We start from the raw sequence: 26,913 nt of genomic DNA on the forward strand, positions 1-26,913 counted from the left end.
TCGAATTTCACATTTCACAGCAGCAGATTGATGCGCTGCAGAGGTTATGATTATGCACAGTCCCGCGGGGGAGAAGTCTGAGGATTTAAACATTAAACTAAATTATTATTATTTTAATATATTTATTATGCAATACCCGCGACCCGACCTGCATCATCTTTGTTTTACCCAGAACCGAACCCGGAAAAAAGTGTTTGAAAAAATACCACCCGCGAATCAGCTTTTTTGCGGGTCACCCGATGCAGGACTCTGGCCTGATGTGAACATTTCCAGAAGAACTCTAGCTTGAATGGCCTTTGTATGTATACAGTAGGCCTACAGTATAGCCCAACCATGTACACCTTCATTTTTTCCCGTCCAAAGTTTGAATTGGATAAAGGTAATGGTTATCGATGGTGCTTTTATAGCCTATTGTATAATAACTGTGTGATTTATATTGCTTTTCAAATGCATATATGGCCACCCATTTACACGGCTCTTCCCGTCAAGAATATGAATAGAACTTAGGTAGATCACTTCTGCAAATTAATTTTTAATCACACACGTCTCCCCGTCCCAAAAAGGATAAATAAAATAAAAAGAGGAAACAATTTTCAAGTTCAGTTTTCAACGTTTTATTTAAAATAACTGACATAATAGACACCATACTGTAGGCCTATCTGCTGCGGAAACCAGGACGAGCTATTTCGGGATCTGTTTTTCAGGGGCTCCTCAGTCTCTCATTTACCCGGCTCCTTATCTTATGCCACTGATCAATGTTCAGATTTGGGAACCAATTGGAAACATGGGACTCAATCTTTTTCAACCTCTTGACGGGAAAAAAGGAAGGTGTAAATTGTTGAATGATGAATAAGTCAAGCAAGTCAAGTCATTGCAATTTGTTCCTCTTCATAATTTCCTTATAAACTAAGTAGGACGATTTAAAACTCACTTAATTGGGTTAATTTTGAAATTGCTTCAGTTTATCATCATAACATTTTACAATAAATCAAAGAATGATGCACTTCTACAAACAAAAACAACATAATTAAAACATTTAAACAAACTACTAAAAGTAGATGAACTACATTATTCAAAAGTTTACAGTAACTTCTGATAATAACACAGGGGAAATAAACGAGGCATCTCTTTTCCTCTCTCTCTCTCCCTCTCCTGACAGCCCGTCAGTATCAGGGTTAGTCAAAATGAATCCCTTGGAGGTTCTAGTGTTAATTTACTGTTTTGTCTTCTCTTTGCAATGCTTAATCGATTTGAAACCAAGTCTAACGTAGCTTAAACTTAACGTTAGCTTTCTAGCTAACACAACACATGCACGTAGCCTACCTTTCTCTGTGTTTTTTTTTTGCAGTGACGAATTAAGTTGGATGTGGTGGTCCTGTCACTGATCTTTATGCTGCAGACCCTGCATACCGCTGTTCTTTTCTTATTAGCGTCACATAATACAACATAATCCTTGAATCCAAACTTGACTATTTTTGGAGTAACGCTAGCCGCTGCCATGTTAACTGACACTCCTGCCTACTAGTGGGTTGCCAGGTTAGCACGCATGGCGCTATAATCACCCAATCACATTTCGAAAAAACTAAACGTAATATCTCAATACAAAAACAAACGCAAATATTTAATTTTAAAAAGTCAAGTCCTTTCAAGTCATCTGTCTCAAGCTTAAGTCAAGTCTCAAGTCATGCATACCAAGTCAAAGTCAAGTCAAGTCTTTTATCAATGTTAGTCAAGCAAGTCTCATGTCCAAAAATATGCGACTCGAGTCAAGTCATGTGACTCGAGTCCCCACCTCTGCTGTGGCACACTTCTGCCACACACCTGTGAATGAAAATCACAAAGAGAAAGAAAGTGATTAGGTCAAACATACAGTAAGGCTTAAATGTTACTACATTTTACGTTGATATAATTAACACATTCATGTTTGTGTGTGTAGTAGGGGTGTAACAGTATCCGTATTCGTCCTGTACCGTCACGGTTCGGCACATACATACACGACGAATACGCCTTTTTTGTACGAGTGGGAAAAAAGTCATTCAGGGCTGTATCCATTACACTATATATAATCCAGGGGGGCGGTATTGCGCCTAAAAGCTGTTTGCCAGCCGCCCTTAAACAACAAATGAAGAACATGAAGAAACGAACAAAATACAAGAAGAAGAGAAGTTAGTATGCCGATTTCAGATAACACACAGGAGCTAGAACCCACCTGCTTCTTTTAAATCAGCTGTGTGGGAACATTTCGGTTTCCCGGTGGACTACAATAACGATGAAGTGTGCGAATGGTAGATCGGACGAGGACGGTGTGTCGGCATTGTTCGATAGCGGTGCGGTATGCTAATTGAAACACACGCTAAACAATGCTAAATCATATCAGAAGGCATCACCCAGATTTGCCAATCACCGGAGCCTGGCAAAAGACAACAGCAGTTCAACAGCTGATCCCCGCTGTTTTTAATAAACCAATAGACATGAAAACCGTGAGACCAAAATAAATAACGGAAGCTTTTGGCATATGTTTTTCAACGACTTTGCACTCTTGAAACACTTTCTTATTATTTATGATGTAATATTTTCAAGACATTCTTTTTAGTTTTACAGCTTGATGAAACCTTTTTGTTTGATCAGCCATTGTAGATAATATGGCCACCTGAGTGTGTGTGTGTGTGTGTGTGTGTGGTACTGTTTTTAACTGTTTAATACAGTTAATTATTCAAAATATCAGAGTTCCTTATTTTTAAACTGAAACATGCACTACTGTTAAAAAATAAATAACAACAAACCTGGAATTATGCATTTGGGACTTTTTTTTGCTTTTTCTTGTTGTACCGAACCCGTACCGAACCGTGACCCCCAAACCGAGGTACGAACCAAACCGTGAATTCTGTGAACCGTTACACCCCTAGTGTGTAGGTGTAAGGGGCCTAATTGGTGAAGAAAGGGATAATTGCTGTTATGTGAAGTTACACATTTATTTACCTGTGTTTCCATCTCGATGAACTCCTTGTACAGTCCAAAGTACTCTCTGTGGTATTGTACTGCAAAGAACCAGGTGTTCCACCATGTTGCACAGGGGTTTGGAGGCATGGTCACCTTTTTTCTTGGAAGCTTGTTTGTCATGAAGCAGATATATCTTCTCTTGCGTGATCCATTGAAGAACATCTGGGAGAAACTCATCATGAAGCTGTTCAACTGAACAAAATCAAATCAAGTTTTATTTATATAGCACATTTATAAACGATTTTTGGTCGAGCCAAAGTGCTGTACATATAATAAAAATAGCCTACAGTAGAGACACTTTACAGCAAATACAACAGCACAGATTGTTCAGAATATCGGTAACAAATAACAAAAGGTTTGCGGAAGGCATTACCGATGAGGTTCATTATTTGTGCCATGCACGTGATGTGCAGTGAGTTGGGGTACAGCGCCTGCAGAGCAGATTTGAATGCCTTCTTCATGTAGGCTGCATTATCTGTGTCAAACACAATCACATCCTCATTTTGAATGCTGTATTCTTGTAGGCACTGCACGACAGATACAGTGGAATGATTACACTGCTCAAGGAACACGGTGTCTGCAATGTAGGCCAAGATCCGAGTGGTGCAATCAGGATGTTCAGCACGCATCTCCCCTCTACACCTAGAGTCTCATCAAATATCATAGCAACAGGTTTTCCTGCAAGAAGTGTCTTCAACTCTTCTTTTTCCTTCTCATATACTGCTCCCAAGTATTTCTCTTAAAGCTGGTGAAATCCTGGAATGGCTCCGCCATTGATTACTTTTTCATTCAGGAATTTACTCATTGCAGGATGGTCGCTCTTAGACAGTGGAATGTTGACAGTATTGCAGGTGGCGACCAAGGTCTCACAAATCTACCAAAAAAATAATAGATTTGTTTTTAAATATTGGGCTGTCTTATTTATTCTCTCTTACACACCCTTTTACTATTCAATTAAACACATTCAATGTTTATTTATTGTAAAAGCAATTTTTAATCACACACACACACACACACACACACTTCTTGACCTCATTCTGTTTTCATTTACTCGTTCGTTATCTGACCAGCTTCAATCTTGTAGGCTTCTCACCTCGTTTCTTGTAGCCCTTGAAAGGGTTTTGGAGGTTGATGCCTCAGTGAACGTGAGTTGTTTGGCTTTCTTGTCCGCCGCAGCAGAAAGCATTTTCGAATGTTTGAATGAATCAAAGTGGGTCCTCACCGTCGATTTTCTCTTATGCTCCAACAAACAGTTGCACGGGGTGCAGAATAGTTTCCCCCCACTTTCGTGCAAGACATCGGGGTACTGCTTTGCCCGGTCTTTAGCAGAAATGTTCGCCAGTAAATGAGATGGATTCGATTTTTCATCTTGGTGTTTTCTCTCTCGTGTGAGTTCCACACGTTCACTCTACGGTAGGGGTGTAACGGTATCCGTATTCGTCCCGTACTGTCACGGTTCGGCACATGCAATCACACGGCGAATACGCCTTTTTTTACGAGTGGGAAAAAAGTCTGTCACTCAGGGCAGTATTACACTATATATAATCCAAGGGGCGGTATTGCGCCTAAAAACCAGCCGCCCGTAAATAACAAATGAAGAACAAGAACAAAACACAATAAAATGAACACAATACATGAAGAAGAAAAGTTAGCTATGGCGAGTTCACACAACACACAGGAGCTAGAACCCACCTGCTTCTTTTAAATTAGGTATGTGGGAATATTTCGGGTTCCCTGTGGACTACAACAATGATGGGGATCAGACGAGGACGGTGTGTCGGCGTTGTTCGACAGCGGTGCGGTATGCTATTGGTAACACGTCAAACATGCTCAATCACATCTGAGTCAGTCTCAGTCCCCAGCGAGAGGGTTTTCTCGACGGCAGGTGACATAGTTACCGCCAACAGATCTGCCCTCACTCCTGACAACGTAGACAAACTCATCTTTTTGAAGACAAACTTGAAAATAGAGTAAAGCTTGAGTACCTTTTATTTAGGCATAATGGCCTCACACACTCACAAGTTAATTACACATGTTAGACATTGCTCCTAAAGGTACAGATTTTATTTTCTTATTATTTATTTTAATATGTTTAAGACATTCTTTTTAGTTGTACAGCTTATTTAACCTTTTTGTTTGACATCAGCCAATATAAATAATATGGCCATCTGAGTGTGTGTGATACTGTTTGTGGTTTGTTTTTAACTGTGTAATACAGTTAATGATTCCAAATGTTAGAGTTCCTTATTTTCATACCAAAACTTGCACTACTTTTAAAAATAAATAACAGCAAAAACAATTATGCATTTGGGACTTTTCTTTACTTTTCCTTTTTGTACCGAACCCGTACCGAACCGTGACCCCCAAACCGAGGTATGAACCGAACCGTGACTTCTGTGAACCGTTACACCCCTACTTTACGGTGTTGTTTACCTTCTGTGATGCGCGAGCTGATGACGTTGCGTCATCATTATCACTACTTCACGTCAAGACAAGTTAACTTTTTTTTCCTCAACCTTATGTGGAAAAATGCGGGGATTATGCGCCCTTTTAATAAATATGCGCCCTTTTAAAAATCTGCGCCATTTTGCTGATAATGCGGTAAATTATGCAATCGCATAATCGCGTTTTTCTGGAGGGTCTAGCAATATATATCGCAGGGGGGGGGGAAATCGCAATGTCAGTTTTTTCCAATATCGTGCAGCCCTAATTTAAAATGATCGTATTGTTTCCACTAAGACAGTCTTTCTAAGATAGTCTGTTCTACTGCGTACCAATGGCTGAAACTATGGCAATAGCGACGTAACTCAAACACATAGATCACACTGATCGAGGTTCTCTGCCTAATTTACTTTTCAAGTCTGTTCACTTTTTCTTTCCATTGACCAGTCTTTAAACACTGCCAGAGCCCATACCGTGTTCCTGTTAGTGTTTAGCTCGTGCTCTGTTCTTTTCCCTTTTTTCCAAGCATTTTGAACATTAAAATCGCAGTCAATCATAATAATCAAAAATCACAGCCTACCACAGTCCTAAACTATTGCATGAATAACTTAAAACATCTCATTGTGTTCTTTTACACACTTTCTATCTGACATACATATTGTATGAGGCACTGATATAAAGTTAAAAAGTATTTAAAAAAAGAGTGCACTTTGTCAAATTCAGTGCTTCCTCCTCTGTGGATGCCACTGGCCAAAATGGCTGCCACAGTGAAGCTGTAGTTCATGGGCCCCACGGTGCTTCATCATGTCCTCTGGGGATAAATATGTACTACACACAGACACAGACGTGAAGTTAATTGAAAAAGTGCGAATACTCTGCAGTTGCAAGAAAGAAAGTATTTCCATTGGCCAGTCTTTAAACACTGCCAGCGCCCATACTGTGTTCCTGTTAGTGTTTACTTCCTGTCTGTTTTCTTCTGCCGTTTTCTCTTGTGCTCTGTTCTTTTCCCTTTATTTCTTTATTGGGAACAGTTTAGCCATCATAAATCCGAGGTTTCGTGCCCTTCACACATATAAAAATGAGAATTGATTTTTGAAGTCTCTTGATGAGAGCGTCCCTGGCAGCGGTCTGCCATCAAAAAAAGAGAAGACTGCTGGATGTCCAAATTGACCAATCAGAATAGAGTATTCAACTAAGCCCTGTAATGACCATCATGGGATTTTATCTGTGCAGGTGAATCGTCACATTAAGAACGGAGATGTGATGTTACTGAACCGACAGCCCACTCTGCACAGACCCTCCATACAAGCCCACTGTGCTCGCATCTTACCGGGAGAGAAGGTATTGTATCCATGCCCCTTTCTTTTCTTTTTTTCTGTGTTTGAAATAAACTTAGGATAAATAACAAATTATACTTGGTGTTAATTTGTTTCTTCAGGTTCTGAGGCTTCACTACGCCAACTGCAAAGCATACAACGCCGACTTTGACGGCGACGAAATGAACGCTCACTTCCCTCAGAGCGAGCTGGCCCGGGCCGAGGCCTACACGCTGGTCAGCACCGATCAGCAGTACCTCGTCCCCAAGGTGGGTGAACACACTCAGGTGGAGGATTTCCTTGGAGTATCACATGATTTCATCCAACTAAGGATTAAAATGGGTTCTTCACCTCGTTTCAGTACATTTTGCTCGTCTGCTCTCTAAAACTCTTTCACTCTGCTCCAGTCACAAGCATATTGAACATTAAAATCACAGTCAATCATAATAATACAAAATCACAGCCTTTCACAGTCCTAAACTATAGCATCAATAACTTAAAACATCTGATTGTGTTATTTTACACAGTTTCTATCTGACATACATATTGTATAAGGAACTTTTATACGGTTAAAAGGTTTTTTTTTTTTAATTGCAGCCTTGTCAAATTCAGTGCTTCCTCCTCTGTGGCCAAAATGGCTGCCACAGTGAAGCTGTATTTCATGTGCCCCACGGTGCTTCATCATGTCCACTGGGGATATAAATGTACTACACACAAACACAGATGTGAAGTTAATGAAAGAGTGCAAATAATCTGCAGTTTCAAGAAAGAAAGAATCTTCAAAAACATACACAATTTATGTTAAATATTGAAGCTAGGCCTAAACAAGGCTTTGCTAAGATTTACCTGTGTGGTAGTCTAAAGGCTGGGCAAAAACAAACAGGTCAGCACTGAGGTCTCTCTCCGTCTCTCCTCAGGACGGTACACCTTTAGCAGGTCTGATCCAGGACCACATGGTGTCGGGTACGAGGATGACGATACGTGGCTGTTTCTTCACCAGAGTGCAGTACATAGAGCTGGTATACAGAGGACTGACTGACAAACCAGGCAGAGTCAAACTACTGCCACCCGCCATTATAAAACCACAGCAGCTATGGACAGGGAAGCAGGTAAAGCACTTGTTACCTTTTTTCAGTTCATTGAGATACTCACATACTCGGGAAGAAAAAAATGGAACAATAAAAATCTCCAACAAGGCGTTCTGGGGCAGCATAGACAGGTCTTTTCTCTGTTAGAGTTTTACTCGCTACAGGGTGTACTTTGAGGGTTTGTGACTTTTCAGACAGTTTACATGCAGAAAAAGCTACATAACACACAAGGGGACGGGTAATAACCGGAAAAGCATGACATGGGACCTTTAAACAATGTTTTGTATAGTGCTGTGTTCACAGTTACGTAGCCAAGATGACGAACGTTGAGTGTGAGAATGTCCAGCGTTCCACACTCAACTTTTTAAACGTGGTGCACCATGCAGGTACTCATAGATCATGTTGTCATAATTGCCATTGGGATGCACTTGCAAAATAGCAATAGCACATTTAAGTACAGAAGTAGGTGATTTGAGACATAAAATATGTTTAAGTACCCTTCGGCTTTTGGGGGTGCTTAATGAAAGCTATCATTTGTCAGCAAACTCAAGTTCATTTTTTCAGCTTTCATTCTGTGCTCTTGTATTTTTTCCTGCAAAATGTTCCTGTAAAATAACTACTATCGTGTCATGACTTGTGTGTTATTTTTTTGTAGGTGGTTTCCACACTCCTGCTGAATGTTATCCCACAGAACGCCGTGCCTCTCAATCTGGTTGGAAAATCCAAAATCCCCAGCAAAGCGTGGATCCAAGTCCCACCCCGAGCTGCCCCAGGATACAAACCTGACAGCATGTGTGACTCACAGGTACACACACACACACACACACACACACACACACACACACACACACACACACACACACACACACACACACACACACACACACACACACACACACACACACACACACACACACACACACACACACACACACAGAATCAGCACACACACACAGAATCAGCACACGCCTACATGATTGATGCTAGCTCTGCATTGTTTCCCCAGCTTTTGGCAGAGTGAAACTTGTCCGATGGGGGAATGTTGAGGAGCGTTGTCCCTATTTGCACATGTCAGCGCTCTGGCTTTCTGCCAGAAACTGTTGAATTTATATTTTTGTACAGTTTTAAGCCACAATTTAGCGATTTACTTTGTTTTCTTGGTGGTTTTAAGCTTAAAATGTTCACTGGATATTACCATTTCTGACATTTGACCAAAAGGGAAATTCTAAGTTGCTAACTCATTACTGAGTTTTAGCAATCATTCCTGAACCACATTTTGTAACCCCTATGTTACATCCCTGTTACAAATAGAAAACATGTGTAACTCATCTGTTTAAATTATATTACGGCTTCAAGTTACGCATTATTAGGGGTGCGAGAGCTTTGAGTGACATACTGGTGCCTTCTCTTGTTGCTAACCGCTAGCTGTCTGCTCTGCTGTGTTAACCAGGTCTCGATTTCCCTTACAATCCCCATTTTTGGTATTAGCCATGAGTTAGACCAGGGTGGCGCTGTCAAGATGCCGACTGCCTCTGTGATGCTGAATCTTAGAATTCAGCCAAGACCAAATCATCACACTTATAAAAGAAAACAAATCCCTCCAACATTCCGTCACAACACTTACAACTCAGGTTACTCAGGAAATTAAAGAAACCGTTCTCGACTTACAACATGCATGAGAGACAATCTAGTTTTTTCCGGCATTCCAGAACAAACACAGGACGATAACCCAGCTGATAAAGGACTTTGTCAACTCAAAATCTCCCCGGACACAGTTAAGGACATTTCACAGAGTGCAATGCATCGGCCAAAAAAAACACCTCAAACAAACGCCCGCGACCAGTTGTCGTTAATTCGAGCATTTCAAACAGCCGAATACACCCACTTTGAGCTTCATAACACTTCAAGACCTACTTCCATATTTTCCGCAGACACGGTTTAACCCCTCTTTTTTCTTCTCATTCTTTGTTTCCCAGGTGGTGATCCGTCAGGGCGAGCTGTTGGTGGGGGTTCTGGACAAAGCTCACTACGGCTCCTCATCCTACGGTCTGGTCCACTGCTGCTACGAGCTTTACGGAGGGGCGACCAGCGGCAAGCTGCTCAGCTGCCTTGCTCGACTCTTCACTGCGTACCTGCAGCTGTACAGAGGTTTTACTCTGGGTAAGAGCCCACATACAAGCAATGGAAGGTCAATACATTTGTTTCCCTCTGAAATTGCAGAGAACATAGTTTATTTGTCTGTCTGTGTTTAATTAACAACGAGTAGAAGAAGAGAAATATGTTTAATAACATTTTATTTTTGTGTGCGTCTAGGTGTGGAAGACATCCTTGTGAAACCGAGCGCCAACAGGCAGAGGAAAAAAATCATTCAAGAATCACTGAAGATTGGCACCAAAGTGAGTTACTGTTCTGGCAAAATAAACTGTCAGACACTGTCATATTTATGACAGTAGGATCATGTAAAATGTCTTTATATAGGCAATTAGAAAAAAATGCAGCCTTGTCAAATTCAGTGCTTCCTCCTCTGTGGATGCAACTGGCCAAAATGGCTGGCACAGTGAAGCTGTAGTTCATGGGCCCCACGGTGCTTCATCATGTCCACTGGGGATAAATATGTACTACACACAAATATGTAGAGAAATTAACTGAACAAGTTAAGAATGAGATAATTTGCAGCTGCCACAAATAACATTTGGTGTCAAACCTCTTAATTCGGTTAATCGGTCAGATTTGTGAAACAAATGACGACAACATTTATTGCTGTGTACCATATTCTTTTTTGTATGGCCATCAAGAGTCATATTTTTCTAATTCTACTTGATTCTGGCTATAACTATATTCATAAACCTGCAAGAATGGAATTTGTGTTGGCCACTTGGGGGCAAGTTGTGAACACAACATTGACATATCGTCAAAGAGTTGTTAGCACAAAGTTGCAAAATTACACATCCAGCAGTTATAGAGTAACTTTGTAATTTATTTGGAGTCATGTATCTGGTGAATGGTAGTCAAACAAATGCAGAATGCTCCACTATGATCACTAGCTAGTCTCTAATGGCACATTTCCACTGCAGCGGGTAGCTCCGTTTAAGCGTCCTTAATCGTCCTCAAGTTTTTGGTGGCCTTTCCATATAGCGTAGCACCGGCTAGCGGGTACTTTTTCCCTCTTTTTCCGGCCCCATAAAATCGTGGTTCTATCAGGCCAGGGCCAGGGCTGAACTAGTGACGTCAACACTCTCGACTGCTGATTGGACAGAGAGAGAATCGTCACAAGATCGCGCGCGAGATCATCCCTAGCGTCGCATATATATCTAGAAGCAAGCTTGCAGCATTTTTATACACAGCATTTTTGTAAACGCAGGAGCTACAAAAATGGCAACGTCAAAGAAAAGCACACCGTAGTCGACCGAGGAGGTGACGACGTTCCTACATCTCATTGGGGATGATAAAATCCAGCGGAAGCTCGACGGAACAATTCGAAATGTGAAAATAAAAAGCCAATCGCCCCGCCTAAACTGCGTTGCTACCCCAGGTCCTAAACTGTAATGGGTATGCGCCACGGCCTCGGACGGCCAGCGAGGCAGCCCGAGGCCTGAGCGAGGACGCTTAGGGACGCTTAAACGGGGCTACCCCACTGCAGTGGAAATGTGCCATAACTCTGTCTTTCTGCTCTTCAGTGCTAGTGCTAGAGCTAGTGCACAGTGGGATTTTAGAGCTTTACCACTGAAAACAATACTATGACACCGTAGAAAGTTAACCAATATTAAAATTAGGGCCAGGACTTTAACGCGTTAATTACGATTAATTAATTACACAAAAATTAACGCGTTAAAAAAATTAACGCATTTTAATCGCACTTTAATCGCACTTATTTTTGCACAGCGGAACGTTTCTCACTGGATGAGTTTCAGGCGTACCGATTATACTGGAGCACCAACTAACGTTCATGACTTCAGCATGGGACTTCAAACAACAACAAACCACGGTGAACAATAGTCAAACATGAACGAACAAGCTGATGAGACCGCTTTGGTCGGCCCCGTGGATGGGACATTTTGTTTTAAAAAACGGAACGGATGGAAGCGTCGATAAGAGCACGGTTGTGTGCAAATTATGCAAAAAAGAATGTGCATATCACCGCAGCACATCAAGCCTAAAGTATCACCTAAATGCAAAGCATGTAGCAGCTAGCGTGGACGTTAGCCCGACTCCGAGTGCAAGGAACCACACCCTGACCCAACCCACACTCAGCCAGATGACTGGTTTCAGGGCCAGGATAAGTAAGTCCACGTCTGAGAAAATAACCAACTCCCTAGCTCACTAATACAGGGCTCGACATTAAGGACTGCCCGATGGCCCGGGGCCATCTAGTATTTAGCTCGGGCAATGAAGCCTCACCTGCTGGTTGCCCGATCGGGCAACCTATTATGCCAGTATCATGCAGCTCGCGGATCCAGTAATGAGTGACCCGACAGTAAAACTAAACATATCTACAGTATAACTAGTTTAGGTAGTTTGAGAGGTAATTAAAATAGCTACGTGTGATATTCTAACCTGAAGTGTGTGTTACTTTTGTTCCGCTCACCGCTGCAGCTGATCTCTCTCTCCCGTCAGATTAGACTTCACTCGCGTTTATGTCCATATCGATCAGATCCAGCTAGTTCTAGCTAATGATAGACTACCTGCTTATTAAAAGACAACTACACAATAAGTGTCGCTATGCAACTGGATGCCACAAAGTATAGCACAGCATTATGCATTTGTTTACATGCCCACCGGAGCCCCGAGGCATTACCAACAGATCAACGCACAATCAACCCACACAGGACATCTCTCTCTCCACATTAAGTGTTAGACATTAGAGTTGACTATTCTTGTCTGTCACATACTCTTCTTGTCTCTCACATAAGTGGCGCAACTGAAGCGGTATTACTCTAAAGGGAAATGATTTTGAACGAAGATATTTAGATTTGCCGGCTAACGGGAACTCTGACGTGTGCTTCGCGGATGCGCTCGGCTCCTCTCGACTGCTGCTCGGGTCTGCTCGGTCAGCTTCCGGATGAGGAGGCATTCGTTCGACCAATTTACAGTAGTTAACATTACAAACATTTTTAACAGGGGCCATAATAGTGTAAATAATGTTTGTTTTGGCAGTTATAACTGAATGTAATGTTTTCTACTTTTTTCCATCTGGGAAGGCATTTGCCTTCATCAGATAGAAAGTGTTTTGACCAACAACTTAAGTGTTTCTTATAGCTATGCAGGAAGCGAGCAAACACAAGTGAAATGAAGAATACAATTGAAATTGTACAATATAATATTGTGGTGGTTCATCTTATAATTCAGTCTAGAGAATGCACCAGACAGCATCTAAGACCTGCAAAAATAAAAAAATGTCTAGGGGGAGGCCCCCCAAACCCTTCGTGCCATTTCGTCCGCATGCATTTTTCAGGGCATTCTCTATTGGGCTCAGGGCCATCTGTAAATTAGCTTAGATGGCCCTGTGCTTAAAAATGCGATTTTAAAAAATGCGATTTTAAAAAATGCGATTAAAAATGCGATTAATTTCGATTAATTAATTACAAAGCCTCTAATTAATTAGATTATTTTTTTTAATCGAGTCCCGGCTCTAATTAAAATAGCAAGTTTTAAATACTAAATGATTTTCTTTATGATTTTTGCAGGTTAAAACAAATACACGTGTTGTGTTGTAATAAAGAAATGCACAGCAAACTGGAAATTAATAAATATGTTCCCTTGTCTCTTAGGCCCTGCAGGCAGCCTTCAACCTGCCCCCCAACGTGGACCACGCTGAGGCTCAGAGCCGCTGGCAGGACGCTCACCTCAACCCCGACCAGAAAGACTTCAGCACGGCCGACCACAAGTTCAAAGAAGTGGCTAACCAAGTGAACAATGAAATTAACAAGGTATCATCCCACCACTACTGCTAATGCTAACATTAGGCGCGTTCACACCGGAGTACTTTTCCGCGTAATTTTCCCGTTTAGTTCTGTTAGTATCCCTTATGTCGCGTTCACACCAAAAAGAGTACTGAGTGGCGGGAACTTTTACCCCCATTTTTAGTGCCTGCTGAGATGTGGTACTCTCCTGGGGGAAGAAAGTGCTCCAGTTCTGATTGGCTGGGCAAATTGCAAGCCACGCCCTGTAAAACTCTGAAATGTTTTGTAGAGCTGCCATTTTATTATCCTCGCATTAGCATTATTAGCATTAGCATTCGCCCAGCGCACAAGCGCAGAGAGACTAACTCATGGCAACACAAAATAAAACATGGGAGCGGTGGAGATGAGGACTTGTCGGCGTTCTGGCGAATTACTCGGAAGGCTTCAGTCCCCAACTCCGGGGACTTCCGGCCGGGGACTTTGGGTGGCAGTATACGCCGTGAAGTTGTTTGCGGCCTGCCAGGAGACCCAAAGCAGAAGAAGACGAAGTGACGTCAGCGGCTCATTTGCGTAATCTTCCCTCAGGGAACTTATTCCGGTGTGAACGCGATCGGCTCTTAGTTCCATAGGTGCTGGGAACTAAGTGCTGGGAACTAAGTACGGCAAAGTACTTAAGTGTGAACGCGGCTATTCAGTACAGTGCACATAGTTTCCACTGTAGGGTCTTTACCAGGGGACTTATGGAGGAAATACGGAGCTTTTTACTTTAGTTCCTGTCGGATAATCGGGGCAGCACCAAGGGGTATGTACTACAGGGCAAAAGAGACAACAGCAATAAGAGGAGGAAGCTGGTGAATGGGAGGAATACAACTTTGTTTACCATTAATTTAATGGCGGTTAAAGCACACCACTTTCTTCTTTATTACTATACTCTATCCAATAATTGTACTAAAGTGACAGATGTAGCTGCGAGTAGGTGTGTGTGTGTGTGTATCTTAGTTTGCTCAGTATCACAAAAGTGTCTTTATTATTGATAGAAATTCTTAAATGTTTGGTATTTAAAAACAGAACAAATGCAGCCTTGTCAAATTCAGTGCTTCCTCCTCTGTGGATGCCACTGGCCAAAATGGCTGCCACAGTGAAACTGTAGTTCATGGGCCCCACGGTGCTTCATCATGTCCACTGGGGATAAATATGTACTGCATACAGACACAGACGTGTCGAGAAATGAACTGAAGCTATAAAGAATGTCACTCTTTAAAAACTAAGAGCACATCCCTAAATATGTTCATGTGTGTTCGTAGGTGTGCATGCCAGTGGGACTCCACACGTCTTTCCCAGACAACAACCTCCAACTGATGGTCCAATCAGGAGCCAAGGGCTCTACTGTAAACACCATGCAGGTAACCCTCAAACACACACACACTTCAATAATACCCAACCGTAGGCCTACAATAAACTAACTACGTGTGTGTGTGTGTGTGTGTGTGTGTGTGTGTGTGTGTGTGTGTGTGTGTGTGTGTGTGTGTGTGTGTGTGTGTGTGTGTGTGTGTGTGTGTGTGTGTGTGTGTGTGTGTGTGTGTGTGTGTGTGTGTGTGTGTGTGTGTGTGGTGTGTGTGTGTGTGTGTGTGTGTGTGTGGTGTGTGTGTGTGTGTGTGTGTGTGTGTGTGTGTGTGTGTGTGTGTGTGTGTGTGTGTGTGTGTGTGTGTGTGTGTGTGTGTGTGTGTTTCAGATTTCATGTTTACTAGGCCAGATTGAGTTGGAGGGCCGTAGACCTCCATTGATGCCTTCTGGGAAATCTTTGCCGTGCTTCCAGCCCTATGACCCTGCCCCCGGCGCAGGGGGCTTTGTTTCCGGAAGGTTCCTCACTGGAATCAAACCACAGGTACGGCAGGAGAGATGTGTGTGTTGTTGTTAGAGTTGCTCTTAGACTGTAGCTCCTGGTACGGACAGGGAAGCCTAATGGCACTAAGAAAGCAGTCTAAGGGTGCGTTCACACCTGCCTTGTATAGTCCGGTTGAATCGAACCCTGGTGCGTTTAGCCGCTTGGTGCGGTTCATTTGGGTCGGTGTGAACGCAGTCCGAGACCTCTGAAGTGAACTAAACAACCGGACTCTGGTCCGCTAAAATAGGTGGTCTCGGAGCGCTTGCTTGCGAACTCTGGAGCGGTTCATTGCTGGTGTGAACGCAGTCCGCACCAAAACATAGGAAGCGCAGTATTTACGTGTCACAAGAACGCGGATATCTTCAAAAATCTTTAGCGAAAGAGTCTTTCAAGACATCCGCGGTTGTTTAGTTAAAGAGTAAAGCAGAATTAAGTGTTGAACAGTGTCGTGTAAAGTAAAAATTCTCCGTCAGCTACATAAAAGTAAGAACACCTGTCCTCGGTGAAACGCCCCTCCTCTGCAGAACGTCTCTCATGGATAATGTGCAGCAGCGCGGTCATTATGGGGAAAAGAACACCGACAGGCTGATCAGGAGCCCGACGTGAACCGGAGGGATCTAGATCCTGTTTGATTCCCCATAATAACCAAGTCGCTGCCCATATTATCCCGCTTATTACATGGCCACATTCTCAACAAAGTAACGACATGACTCCCAATATTAATTGAAATGCTTTTGTGGATTTAGAAAATGATTTTATTGATTTAAAAAATAGTTGTATGTATTGATTTAAATTTACATGCATCCGCTAAGAAAAATAGTCCGTTGTTACTGTTTGAGTAGCAACGGCAGGAACTGCTTCGATAGCGTTTTTGAGGAGCTTTTTGATTACAGATTTGAAAACATCGTTGCTTGCTTTAAAAGTAGCACAATTCATAATGTCAAACCTTGGAAAGTATCTAGATATCCCTGCCCTAATGCCAAAGTAACTGGCAACTGAATATGTGTCGCCGTCTGATGTCTATGTCTGGACCGCTGCGTAAAAAGGAGGGTTTCTGCCCGTTACTTCTCCGCCGGTTTCTTGTCGCTCTTGTCTTGTCAGTTTCAGCCAAACTGTATACAGTTAAATCGAACGGACTTCTTTGTACAGATGTGAGCGTCCTTAACAACGGTCAATAAATCCTTGACAGCGGTCTGTCTGTTCTGGATTAAAAACGTGTCACGTGTTTTGAATTGACCAATCAGAATCGAGTATTCAACAATGCCATGTAATAATGTTTTTTAACGGACGTTGTCTGATTATATAATCATATGCGCGGGCCGCTAGTGTCTGTTGATCTCCAGACTAAAAGCAGCATGAGAATAACCTGCCGAAAGTGCCGATGCTCCATGGCGGAGGCTCCGCTAGAAATTGCCGGGATTTGCGTTTTTACCCCCTTAATGTCTGACCAATGGTTGAACAGCATTTCCGAGCACATGACTTGTGTTTAAAATGTATAGTCCGTTTGAGTTTTGCCCGTGTGAACGCAAACCGAACCTTCTGAAAAATGAAACAATGTAACAAACTGTGGTCTGGTGCGCACCAGAGAGCGGACTATTAGGTGTGAATGCACCCTAAAGCTCTTAAGATTATTAATATTTTAATTAATAATTAATTTAAGTCGTATAACAATTCTTTCCTCGTCAATCTCAGGAGTTTTTCTTCCACTGTATGGCCGGCAGAGAGGGACTGGTGGACACAGCTGTGAAAACATCTCGATCAGGATACCTGCAGAGGTAACAAAGAACTCACTGCTTAAAATGTTTATTGATAACATTGGCGAAACCAGCAGGAAAGCAGCTTAGCAAATTCACATTCATTCACAGATGAACCCCCTTATTCAAGGGAAAGCAACATGCATTATCATGACATGTTAGATCATGACTTAAGGTATGATGAGTCTACCAGTTAAGATCCAGACGTCCGTGACTAAAATCCTTCATCCGGTTAAATATAGTATAAAAAACGCAATATATATCGCGCGGGAAAAAAAATATCGCAATGTCAGTTTTTTTCAATATCGTGCAGCCCTAGTGGTTAGTGTTAGGGAATAATTCTGCTGGACTCCTAGATATCTAACCTTTTTGCCCTTTGACTTTTATGACCAACCCTGACATCTGTTAAAGGGGCTGCTTCAGCCATATGTTGTTGTTCCCAATTTATGACCGGGCAACTCTCGGTCACAAATGGTTTATTGTTGTGAGAATGCTGGAACACTTCCTTCTCAGTGTTTGTGGACTCCAAGGTGTGAAATCTTCGAGGCCATAAGTGTCAGACACAAGTAATTCAGTGTTCCCAGCTGTTTAGTCTATCTCCTCAAATATGTTGATTACTCTCTGTCTAAGCCATCAGTGTTTGACATCAAAGCTCCTGCTCTTCCCGTGTCTCCTTCCTGAGTCGGTGACTCCCACTGCATTGCTACACAGAAGTTTCCCCCACAGATAGAGTATATGGATCAGTGGATAAAAGGTTCTTGATGTGACCAAAGCCAAGTAAACCTCCTGGGATGCTCTGCAGAAGCCTAGTTTATTGAAGAGTTGCCAGAGTGCAGCTCTGTATTGACAACATTGCATAAGCTTATGATAGAGCAGGGGTTTTCAAAGTGTGGGAAGGTGAGCCTCCCCTCAGAGAATATAAGAACAGCCGCGCCCCCCCTCCCAGTTATTATTGTTATTATTATTATTGGTGTTGTTGCTATAATGCAGGGGTATTCAATTGCATTTCAAAGAGGTTCAGTAAGAGAAAATGAAGACTGTTTCTCTCCTCTTGTCTCGTCTCTGTGTGTGTGTGTTTTAATCTATCGTGCTGACTCACTGACTGCACCGATTTGATTGGCCGAGTAGTGTCACCTCCTTAAAACATTAAACAATAACTTTTTCAAACCTTTTTATATTTATGTTTTAAACATATTGTATAACACTCCCCCACTACTTGGACTATTCCTTGCACTAGTGTTGCACGTTGTACCCATACTTGAAAGGTACCGCGATACCCTGCCATTAAAAACGTTACGATTCCTCCGTTTCATTAGTATCGGTACTTTAAGAATGACGGGGAAAAGTACTCCGGTGAGAAAGCGCTGTTTTAATAAGAGCCGTGTGTGTTCAGCGCTCTGCTTCCACTCCCTGCACTTCAGCCGTGCCTGCAGTCCCTCCCCTCTCAAGCATGCTCTAAGTGCCTCCCCTCTCTCGTGCATGCGCTAGCTGCCAGTGCATGTGAGAAAACGAGAAGCATGGCTGCAAGTGGGAGTGCAACTGCCTCTGCGCCTCGGCTTGTTGACAAAAAAGAAGCGACATTTGGAAGTATTTTAGCAAAATCTCTGACGGCCCGTCCACACTACAGCTTCGACAGCTTCAAAAACGGTTTCCAATGCGTCTGCCCATTCACTTTGAATGGGGTGACATCACGTTACTTCGCTTTTCGCCGAACTGAATTGTGGGTAGCATAGCGGTCCGTCTCCGGCGTAGCCAGCGCCAGCCAATCAAATCATATGCCAGTACAAGCTCTAGCCAATCAAACCGCTGCTTGTGTGTCAGGGGCGGGAGATTCATGTGATTGGTTGTTGGTCGAGCTTCAGACGCGCCCAGCTCCAAGCTTTTTTTGAAGCTGTAGTGTGGACGGGCCGTGACAGTGAGGGCAAGCCTACAGACACCACAAGGCCTGTCTGTAAGAGATGTATTAATTTGATTTAATACGAATTCTTGTCATTTTTTTATTTATTGTTCTCATTGTTTCAAAGTTTGTGTTATGGTTCTGGTGTGAAATAAAGCACAATAATTACATTTAAGAATGTCGAAAAAGAATCGGAATCGCAATTCTTGACTTGGTATCGGTATTGAAACCAAAATGTTGGTATCGTCACAACACTACCTTGCACCCCTCTAGAATAAGCCCGAATGGTCTCAACCATATTGCATCAGTAACGTGCACTTGTTGTTGTTATAACACGATCGCAAGGACAGTGGTAGCGATCAGAGTGTTGTTCAGTTTGTGTGTTGAAATATATCACACACCCAATTACAATTGCATGTTCAATTCACTACCCTGGAAGTTAATACGGTTATTAAAGTTGGAACAGCCTGTGGACAGCCGTTCTTCCTTGCATGTCAGTCGCCGACACCTTCTTACAGAGGACAGGCAAATCTAGCTGCACCACGAACCGTATATTTTCGCACGCCGTGTTCTCAACACATATTTTGTAAACATTTTCAACATCGTGGATACATCCTTATATGTTCCTGGCAACACACTGAACATCAACTTTGCCTCCTTATTACACTCACCCCTACTTTGGTGGGAACAATGAGTCTGGGTCTTTGATGCACACAGGAATAAACGCAGATCATCCTCTGGCTGCAGCCTTGACCGGCACTTGCTTTTGATCAAAGTCAATGCGGAAAACCCGAACTCACACAGGTAGGTGGAGGTGAAGGGAATGAGCACTTTTACAGCCTTTTTGGCGAGGTGGGGGAACTCGGTCTCCACAGACAGCCAAAAGTGTGCAAGTGTCACTTTACTCGTCTTTTTTTTTCTCCAGCTGCGCCTCCCCTGAAGCTCTCTGGCGCCCCCGAGGGGAGGCGCGCCTTACACTTTGAAAACCGCTGTGATAGAGCATTAGCTGCACTAAGGGTGTGTTCGGAAGTAGTCACTTCAAGCAAGGGAGCACACTCTGGCACAGATAAGACCATTTCGATATTCAGAGTTGCTCCCTGTCTTTTTTCTATAATATTATATAAAGCATTTAGCTAGCTAACTGGCTTCCTTTCTCTAACGGCTAATATCACCTTTAGCCTTTCTAATGTATTTTTCTAGGACTATTGTCCTGCTAGTGGACTAAACGGTGGATAAACTGTGGCGCGCTTACACTAATTGCGGCGCATAATAGTGCGCCGCATTTGCGCTTCAGAAGAGGAGGTGAGGCCCCCTCATAACTGCATGAACCCGTATGGCACAATACAACTCAGACTGCCTTATCTGTACGTCAATCAAGTGGCAAATGCCATAGTAAGGATGGATGATAGGCTAACTTTAAAAAATAAATGGGTTTTTTCTTCTTTTTTTTCAATGCCATGCGATCTACCCACACTACCTTTGCGATCGACCGTGGATGCCATTTGCCAAAATGGCATCCACAGTGAAGCTGTAGTTCATGGGCCCCACGGTGCTTCATCATGTCCACTGGGGATCAATATGTACTACACACATGCATCAGCGGAGCTTAGGGCTGAGCAATACAGATGTAGCGCTTCATTTCAGACAGTTTGAAACACAAGGGCCGTGATTGGTACGTGATCTGCCCTCGCTCAAGGGAAAACCTCCAGCTTGACTTGAGACCGCCCCCGTGATAAATACATGTAATTATAATGAAGCCAGCTGCAATGGATCATTGATCCACCAGGGGGTGCAGTGGGGTTCCACACTGGAGCTCATGTAAAATAAAGTCAGATACAGTACGCTGGATGTACAGCGGAACTTTGTTAAGATCCATATGTCACGGATATCATACTCTGTGCTAAATAAGAGACATGTAATCATTTACAAAACATCACCATGTCGAAAAAAACAAACGGGAGGAAATGTAGCCCGGATTGTTAATCCTAATTTAATCATCATCTTCACCACGATCATTCATGTTTATGTTCGCCGAATTGACATGAAATTACTGACACATATGAATATACTGTATTCAACTTCATTAAAACGTTATTAATGTGCCTAAACTCAGTAATTCACTAAAAATGAAGGGTGTTATTTTCCCCATAAGGAACAAGTCGCTGCAAATTATTTCCCCCCCCCCCCGATCTTTCTTCTCCAGCAGCTAAATTAACTGTACTGTAGGTTACTCCGAGTGACAAGCTTACAGTTAGTGACGTAACAACACCATAAAAGCTGGTGGGTTGAAAGCAATACGGGAGGTAAAAAGAACTAGAATAATTGTGATTTATTTATTGTGGCTTTTATGTTTTAGGTATAAAATGTTATATAATTCAGGCTTATAACTCACCCTTCTCTAAAAGCCTTCAACAATGACAATATTCTACACACACACACACAATTTAAACGCAGACTTCGTTAAATAAACTTGCTAATTAATTAAACCAGTTCAATAAGCATTATTCTTATTCTTATCATTCTTTATGAGCGCAGAAATGGTCTTAAAATCAGACCTGTTTTTTAAATGACATCTGACGGCAGGCAGTTAGCTCTGATCACCTAATGATAAATGCGCCACACCTAATCGCCGGCCAATCAGCCACAGAGCTCCCTCTATACAAATCAAACTGTAGACGGTGGGAAAGCACCTACAGTATTGTTTTAAATAATGGCCGGAATGTGACCTGTGAGCCTTCTGAATTACCGTGGGAAAGCACATTCTAAACTAAAATGTTCAATCAATAAAGTAACATCTTATGTTATCTTAATAATATCTTCATATTAATAATAATAAATTATACAGTATGTGTCCGAAAGGGAGCAGGAGGAAGCAAACACAAAAATATACAAAAAATATACTGCATATTAAAGCAAACTATTGTAAAGGTAAAAGTATGAGCATAACAAATAAAGAAGTGTAATGTAAACATTTACATTATTATTATGATTATTTTATATATAAAGACTATATATTATTGAATTACAAGATTAGATATACTTTAGTTGATCTAAAATATTGATGTGTTCAAATGCTTTTCAAAACACAACTGAAAGTCCATGAAAGTTGTCTTTCTGTGCCATCTCCTGGTTAAAACCTGAAATTGAAAATCTGGCAACGCCCTCTTGGAAAATAGTGGGAGGGCTTAACATTCCTCGATACTGGTTTTAAGCAGGTCGTACGCAGGAAGCTGTAAGCTGGAGTCTGAAATGAGGTGCTACATCTGTACATACTTATATTATTTATAATCGTTATCTGACTCTAAATATAATAATAATAATAATAATTAGGGCTGTCATTCGATTAAAATATTTAATCGCGATTAATCGCATGATTGTCCATAGTTAATCGCGATTAATCACAAATTAATCGCACATTTTTTATTTGTTCTAAATGTACCTTAGAGGAATATTTTTCAAGTTTTTAATACTCTTAATTGTGGTGTGTGTGTGTGTGTGTGTGTGTGTGTGTGGTGTGGGTGTGTGTGTGTGTGTGTGTGTGTGTGTGTGTGTGGGTGTGTGTGTGTGTGTGTGTGTGTGTGTGTGTGTGTGTGTGTGTGTGTGTGTGTGTGTGTGTGTGGTGTGTGTGTGTGTGTGTGGTGTGTGTTGTGTGTGTGTGGTGTGTGTGTGTGTGGTGTGTGTGTGTGTGGTGTGTGTGTGTGTGTGATCGTTGGAGCTATGTGCAACTCAAGGCATATGCTCGAACGAGCATATACATATGGTCTTGGTTCTCTTTTTATTATTGACTTGGTTTATCCATACATGTACTTTGCTCAAAATACAAACTATATTCTTTACAGTCTATAAAGTTAAAAAAAACACCTACAAAAATTGCATGTATCAACATTGCCTGGTTTTGAAGGCTGCATTACATTAGTGTTGTAATATTTAAATGTATGTGTATTATTTTTCACTAAGACAATATATCCATGCGAAAAGTATCATTTTTAATACTGTCCCAATATTGAGGGATTTTTTCCAAAATATTGTGATGTTCGAATTGCTTCATATCGCTCGGCTGAGCTATTGAAAACAATATCACTTGCATCTGCTTTCACTGACCGTCTTAATAAGACTGAAGAAACTCATAGTAGCATGCATTGTCCTTTTTCTCTTCTCTCATCCCTCACACCCTCTCCTCTGCAGATGTGTCATAAAGCATCTGGAGGGTTTGGTGGTGCAGTATGATCTGACGGTGAGGGACAGCGATGGCTCGGTGGTGCAGTTCCTGTACGGTGAAGACGGACTGGACATCCCTAAGACTCCGTTCTTGCAGGAGAGACAGTTCCCCTTCATAGAGGACAACTACGAGGTAAGACAGAGCTAAACACGAGATAGTTAAAACAATATATGGTATTAAACCAGATATTATGAGGCATCTGTGATTTAGAACAGGGTTTGTTTAAAATGTATTTATATATGAATTTATTCAACAGGGAAAGTACACATAAATGACCATTGCTGTAAATGCATTTGTGAGCTAGCCAAGATGCTATTTTTCATCCTCACTCCCTGGACAGATATTTCAGCGTAAACCCAAAAACGAATTGTAATATTTACCGAAGATAATAAATCATAAAAACCATTCAACGTTGAGAATTAAAGCACACAGCAGCTTGCTTGATTTGTATCTGATCACAGGTGGAGCTGAGGTGCAGGTCAAGCAGAAGTTAGTTACATTTACTTTTATAAAGTTATCCAGAGGAAAGTAGCAGAAAAATAGTCATTAACCCTCTGGAGTCTAAGGGTATTATCTCGATTTTTAGATGTTTCCTTAAATCACCTTTTAAATGTACTTCTTATAACATGGCACCCCATGTGTTACATATCAAAATGTGCAGGACAATCTCTGGTCTGGAGCATTAAAAAAAAATGTAACCAACAATTTATTATAAATATGTTTTTTTCAACCAACTATTTATATAAATATAAGAAACTGGAAAATCTCACTATTTACAATATTGAACATCAGTACTTTCAACCAACTATTCATTATAAATGTCAAGACAGTGTCAAGGTATTTGTCTGTCTTCCAAGACAGTGGGTCTGGCTGCTGTGTAGGTGGTGGGGGTACAAGTGCTATACGAGACCTCCTTGCTGGCTGGGTTGAAGGTGATGGCTGTGGTGGAGCCTTTGTGCTGAGGTGTATCTTGACCTGGTGGCAGGCACATATGGAGGTGGAGGCAGCTGTAGTGATTAGGGATGTGCATCTCCATCACTGAGGCCGATGCGATGCGCATCTCGATACGTTGCCACGATACGATACATTAACGATACATTTGAAACACCAGGCGATGCGATACGATACGATTCACCCCTGTTGCGATACAGTTCGATACGATTTGATTCAACATTATGCGATACGATGCGATTCAACACTATGCAAAAATAATGATACTTCAATATGGTACGACAGAGGATTTTTGTTTTATTCCTTATATGCAGCAAATCATACATTAACAAAAAAGTGCTTTACATATTTGGTACTGCACATTCCATCATGCCGTTTATTTTTTTACCTTTAAAAGCTCTCCAGAGTACAGTACAATTGTATAACACCTCACAGTTAAACAATGTAAGGATGCATTGCTCATGATTAACAAATAACAGCTACCATGGTGCCATGCCCATACAGCTGCCAGCCTGATGTGCTTAACACTCATAGGCTAACTCACCAGTGGGTTCTATAACAATAAAGAATATAAATAACCTTTCACAAACATGTATTTCATAACTGCTTATAGTAAGGAAGACATTTAAATTATTATTGGCCTTCACAGGCTGCTGTAAACTAAACACCACTCTCTCTGACAGAACACCTCACTGAGTGATTGAACTCATATGTCTAACTTTCAGGTTTCTCTTTTCAGCCGCAGACCCCATGTCGCCTCTTTATGTGCGTCGCTAAGTTCCTCGTACTACTTGTGTACTTTAAAGTGGCTCGGCATCGTTAACAATTTGCGAGCGATTTTTCAAGTTGACCGTCTGTAGTATATAGTGCCGCGCACATATACCATCAGGACGTTACTGATGGGGTGCGGCTGCGGAGTGATACTGTGTGTATGCAAGCCCGCATCAAGGACGGATCTATGTATCATGGCTGTAGACCTGTTAAGTAATAAAGATACCTCATACAAAGGTCTACGGATACCTTATTACTCTCCATGACCTGCGGTCAACTATATAGCATAAAGGATTATTACACCGTCTTTCTTGAACAATCCGAAGTGTTGCCAAACGTTTGATTTGTAGGTATTTTTCGGTGCGCTGTGTTTCTCTTTCTCCTCAACTTCCGTGTGGGTTGATAACTGAGACTCTCTGCGAAGTGGCGAAGCAAATATCAAAGATCGTCTCTGCTGAGCGTTGACAAGATGAGGGGATTTTATATTAATGAATCGGTTTTTTACCGATGCAAAGACGCTACGCAATCGATGCATCGCGAGTTCAACCCAAACTGTAGCCGATGTGCACTCTTTCAACCGGTGCACTCGCATCTTGAACGTTTATGCCGGTGCACCGATGTGAATCGGTGAATCTTAACATCTCTAGTAGTGATGCTGGTCCTTTGTGGTGATGGCTCTGGTGAAGGCCCTTGAGCCACAGTAGATCTTGACCTTGGGGCAGGCACAGATGGATGTTCTGGCTGCTGGATAAACGCCGCCTGTGGGCCACTAGGCCCAGGCAGCTGTGAAACATCTCTGTAAAACAAATTAAAATGTAGGACAATAATTACAACTAATTTCATTGAAATAAAGTTCAAGTAAAATGTTGTTCAAGCACAAATAACAATGCACACATAAAAAGAAAGTTTGGGAGGTTGGACAGGAGTCTCTCTCTCTCACACACGCGCACACACACACACACACACACACACACATCAATGGCAAATTCATGTCTATAGCCACTGTAAATGTCTCCGTTGTGGGACGAATGAATGATTAATTTAATAATCTACACATGTAATCTCACTTTTACACACCAAAATAACTTTAACACAGAGTAAACGTCTGCTAATGGAGAGTCTATTTTGTCCCAAGAAAAAGTTCATGACATATTCTCACACGCACCAAGCCCTGGCAGCACATCACCCCCACTCTCTTCAACCTCCACTGATTCCCGGTCAAGTCCCGCATCACGTACAAATTCCTCCTCCTCACCTACAAATCCCTCCATGCCCTCTCCCCTCAGTACCTCACAGATCTCCTCCACCCATACATCCCGTCCTGCACCCTTCGATCGTCAGACTCTGGCCTGCTCTCCATTCCCCATTCACGCCTCCCCACCTTCGGGGACCGTGCCTTCAGTGTCGCTGCCCCCACCCTCTGGAACTCCCTCCCTGCAGAAATCCGCAACGCCCCTTCTCTCAACATCTTCAAATCAACCCTTAAAACTCATCTGTTCAACATCGCCTTCCAACAATAACTCACTCCCCCCCACTTACACTTCCATTTCTGCCCCCTGTTTTATGTTTATGTCTTGTCCTTGTATGTTTTTTTGTAAAGCGACCTTGAGGTTATGAAAGGCGCTATATAAATTCAAGTTATTATTATGACTATCGATAAAAAAGATATCAATAAACCTATTGTTCATTT

General features: G+C 42.0%; 1 protein-coding gene and 4 non-coding genes across 6 annotated transcripts in view; all 5 read left to right on the forward strand.

Moving 5' to 3' along the window:
* Nucleotides 1-26,913, forward strand: part of polr1a (RNA polymerase I subunit A) — a 105,101-nt gene that overhangs the window by 27,337 nt on the left and 50,851 nt on the right. For both annotated transcript variants that reach the window (XM_034092922.1, XM_071204670.1), the window contains exons 14-24: nt 6,676-6,783; nt 6,881-7,027; nt 7,676-7,867; nt 8,502-8,651; nt 9,823-10,006; nt 10,160-10,242; nt 13,615-13,773; nt 15,051-15,149; nt 15,479-15,631; nt 17,324-17,406; nt 23,468-23,633. In XM_034092922.1, coding sequence (XP_033948813.1) covers nt 6,676-6,783; nt 6,881-7,027; nt 7,676-7,867; nt 8,502-8,651; nt 9,823-10,006; nt 10,160-10,242; nt 13,615-13,773; nt 15,051-15,149; nt 15,479-15,631; nt 17,324-17,406; nt 23,468-23,633 — 1,524 coding nt within the window. The remainder of the gene's footprint in view (nt 1-6,675; nt 6,784-6,880; nt 7,028-7,675; nt 7,868-8,501; nt 8,652-9,822; nt 10,007-10,159; nt 10,243-13,614; nt 13,774-15,050; nt 15,150-15,478; nt 15,632-17,323; nt 17,407-23,467; nt 23,634-26,913) is intronic.
* LOC117454499 (small nucleolar RNA SNORA5) lies at nt 6,147-6,282 on the forward strand. The gene has a single exon (XR_004553004.1). It is a non-coding gene; the product is annotated as a small nucleolar RNA SNORA5 (small nucleolar RNA).
* Nucleotides 7,351-7,477, forward strand: LOC117454501 (small nucleolar RNA SNORA5). The gene has a single exon (XR_004553006.1). It is a non-coding gene; the product is annotated as a small nucleolar RNA SNORA5 (small nucleolar RNA).
* LOC117454497 (small nucleolar RNA SNORA5) lies at nt 10,340-10,476 on the forward strand. Its single transcript, XR_004553003.1, has one exon. It is a non-coding gene; the product is annotated as a small nucleolar RNA SNORA5 (small nucleolar RNA).
* Nucleotides 14,821-14,957, forward strand: LOC117454495 (small nucleolar RNA SNORA5). The gene has a single exon (XR_004553001.1). It is a non-coding gene; the product is annotated as a small nucleolar RNA SNORA5 (small nucleolar RNA).

Source organism: Pseudochaenichthys georgianus, chromosome 10 (assembly GCF_902827115.2).
Source record: "Pseudochaenichthys georgianus chromosome 10, fPseGeo1.2, whole genome shotgun sequence".
In the NCBI taxonomy this organism is placed as follows: domain Eukaryota; kingdom Metazoa; phylum Chordata; class Actinopteri; order Perciformes; family Channichthyidae; genus Pseudochaenichthys; species Pseudochaenichthys georgianus.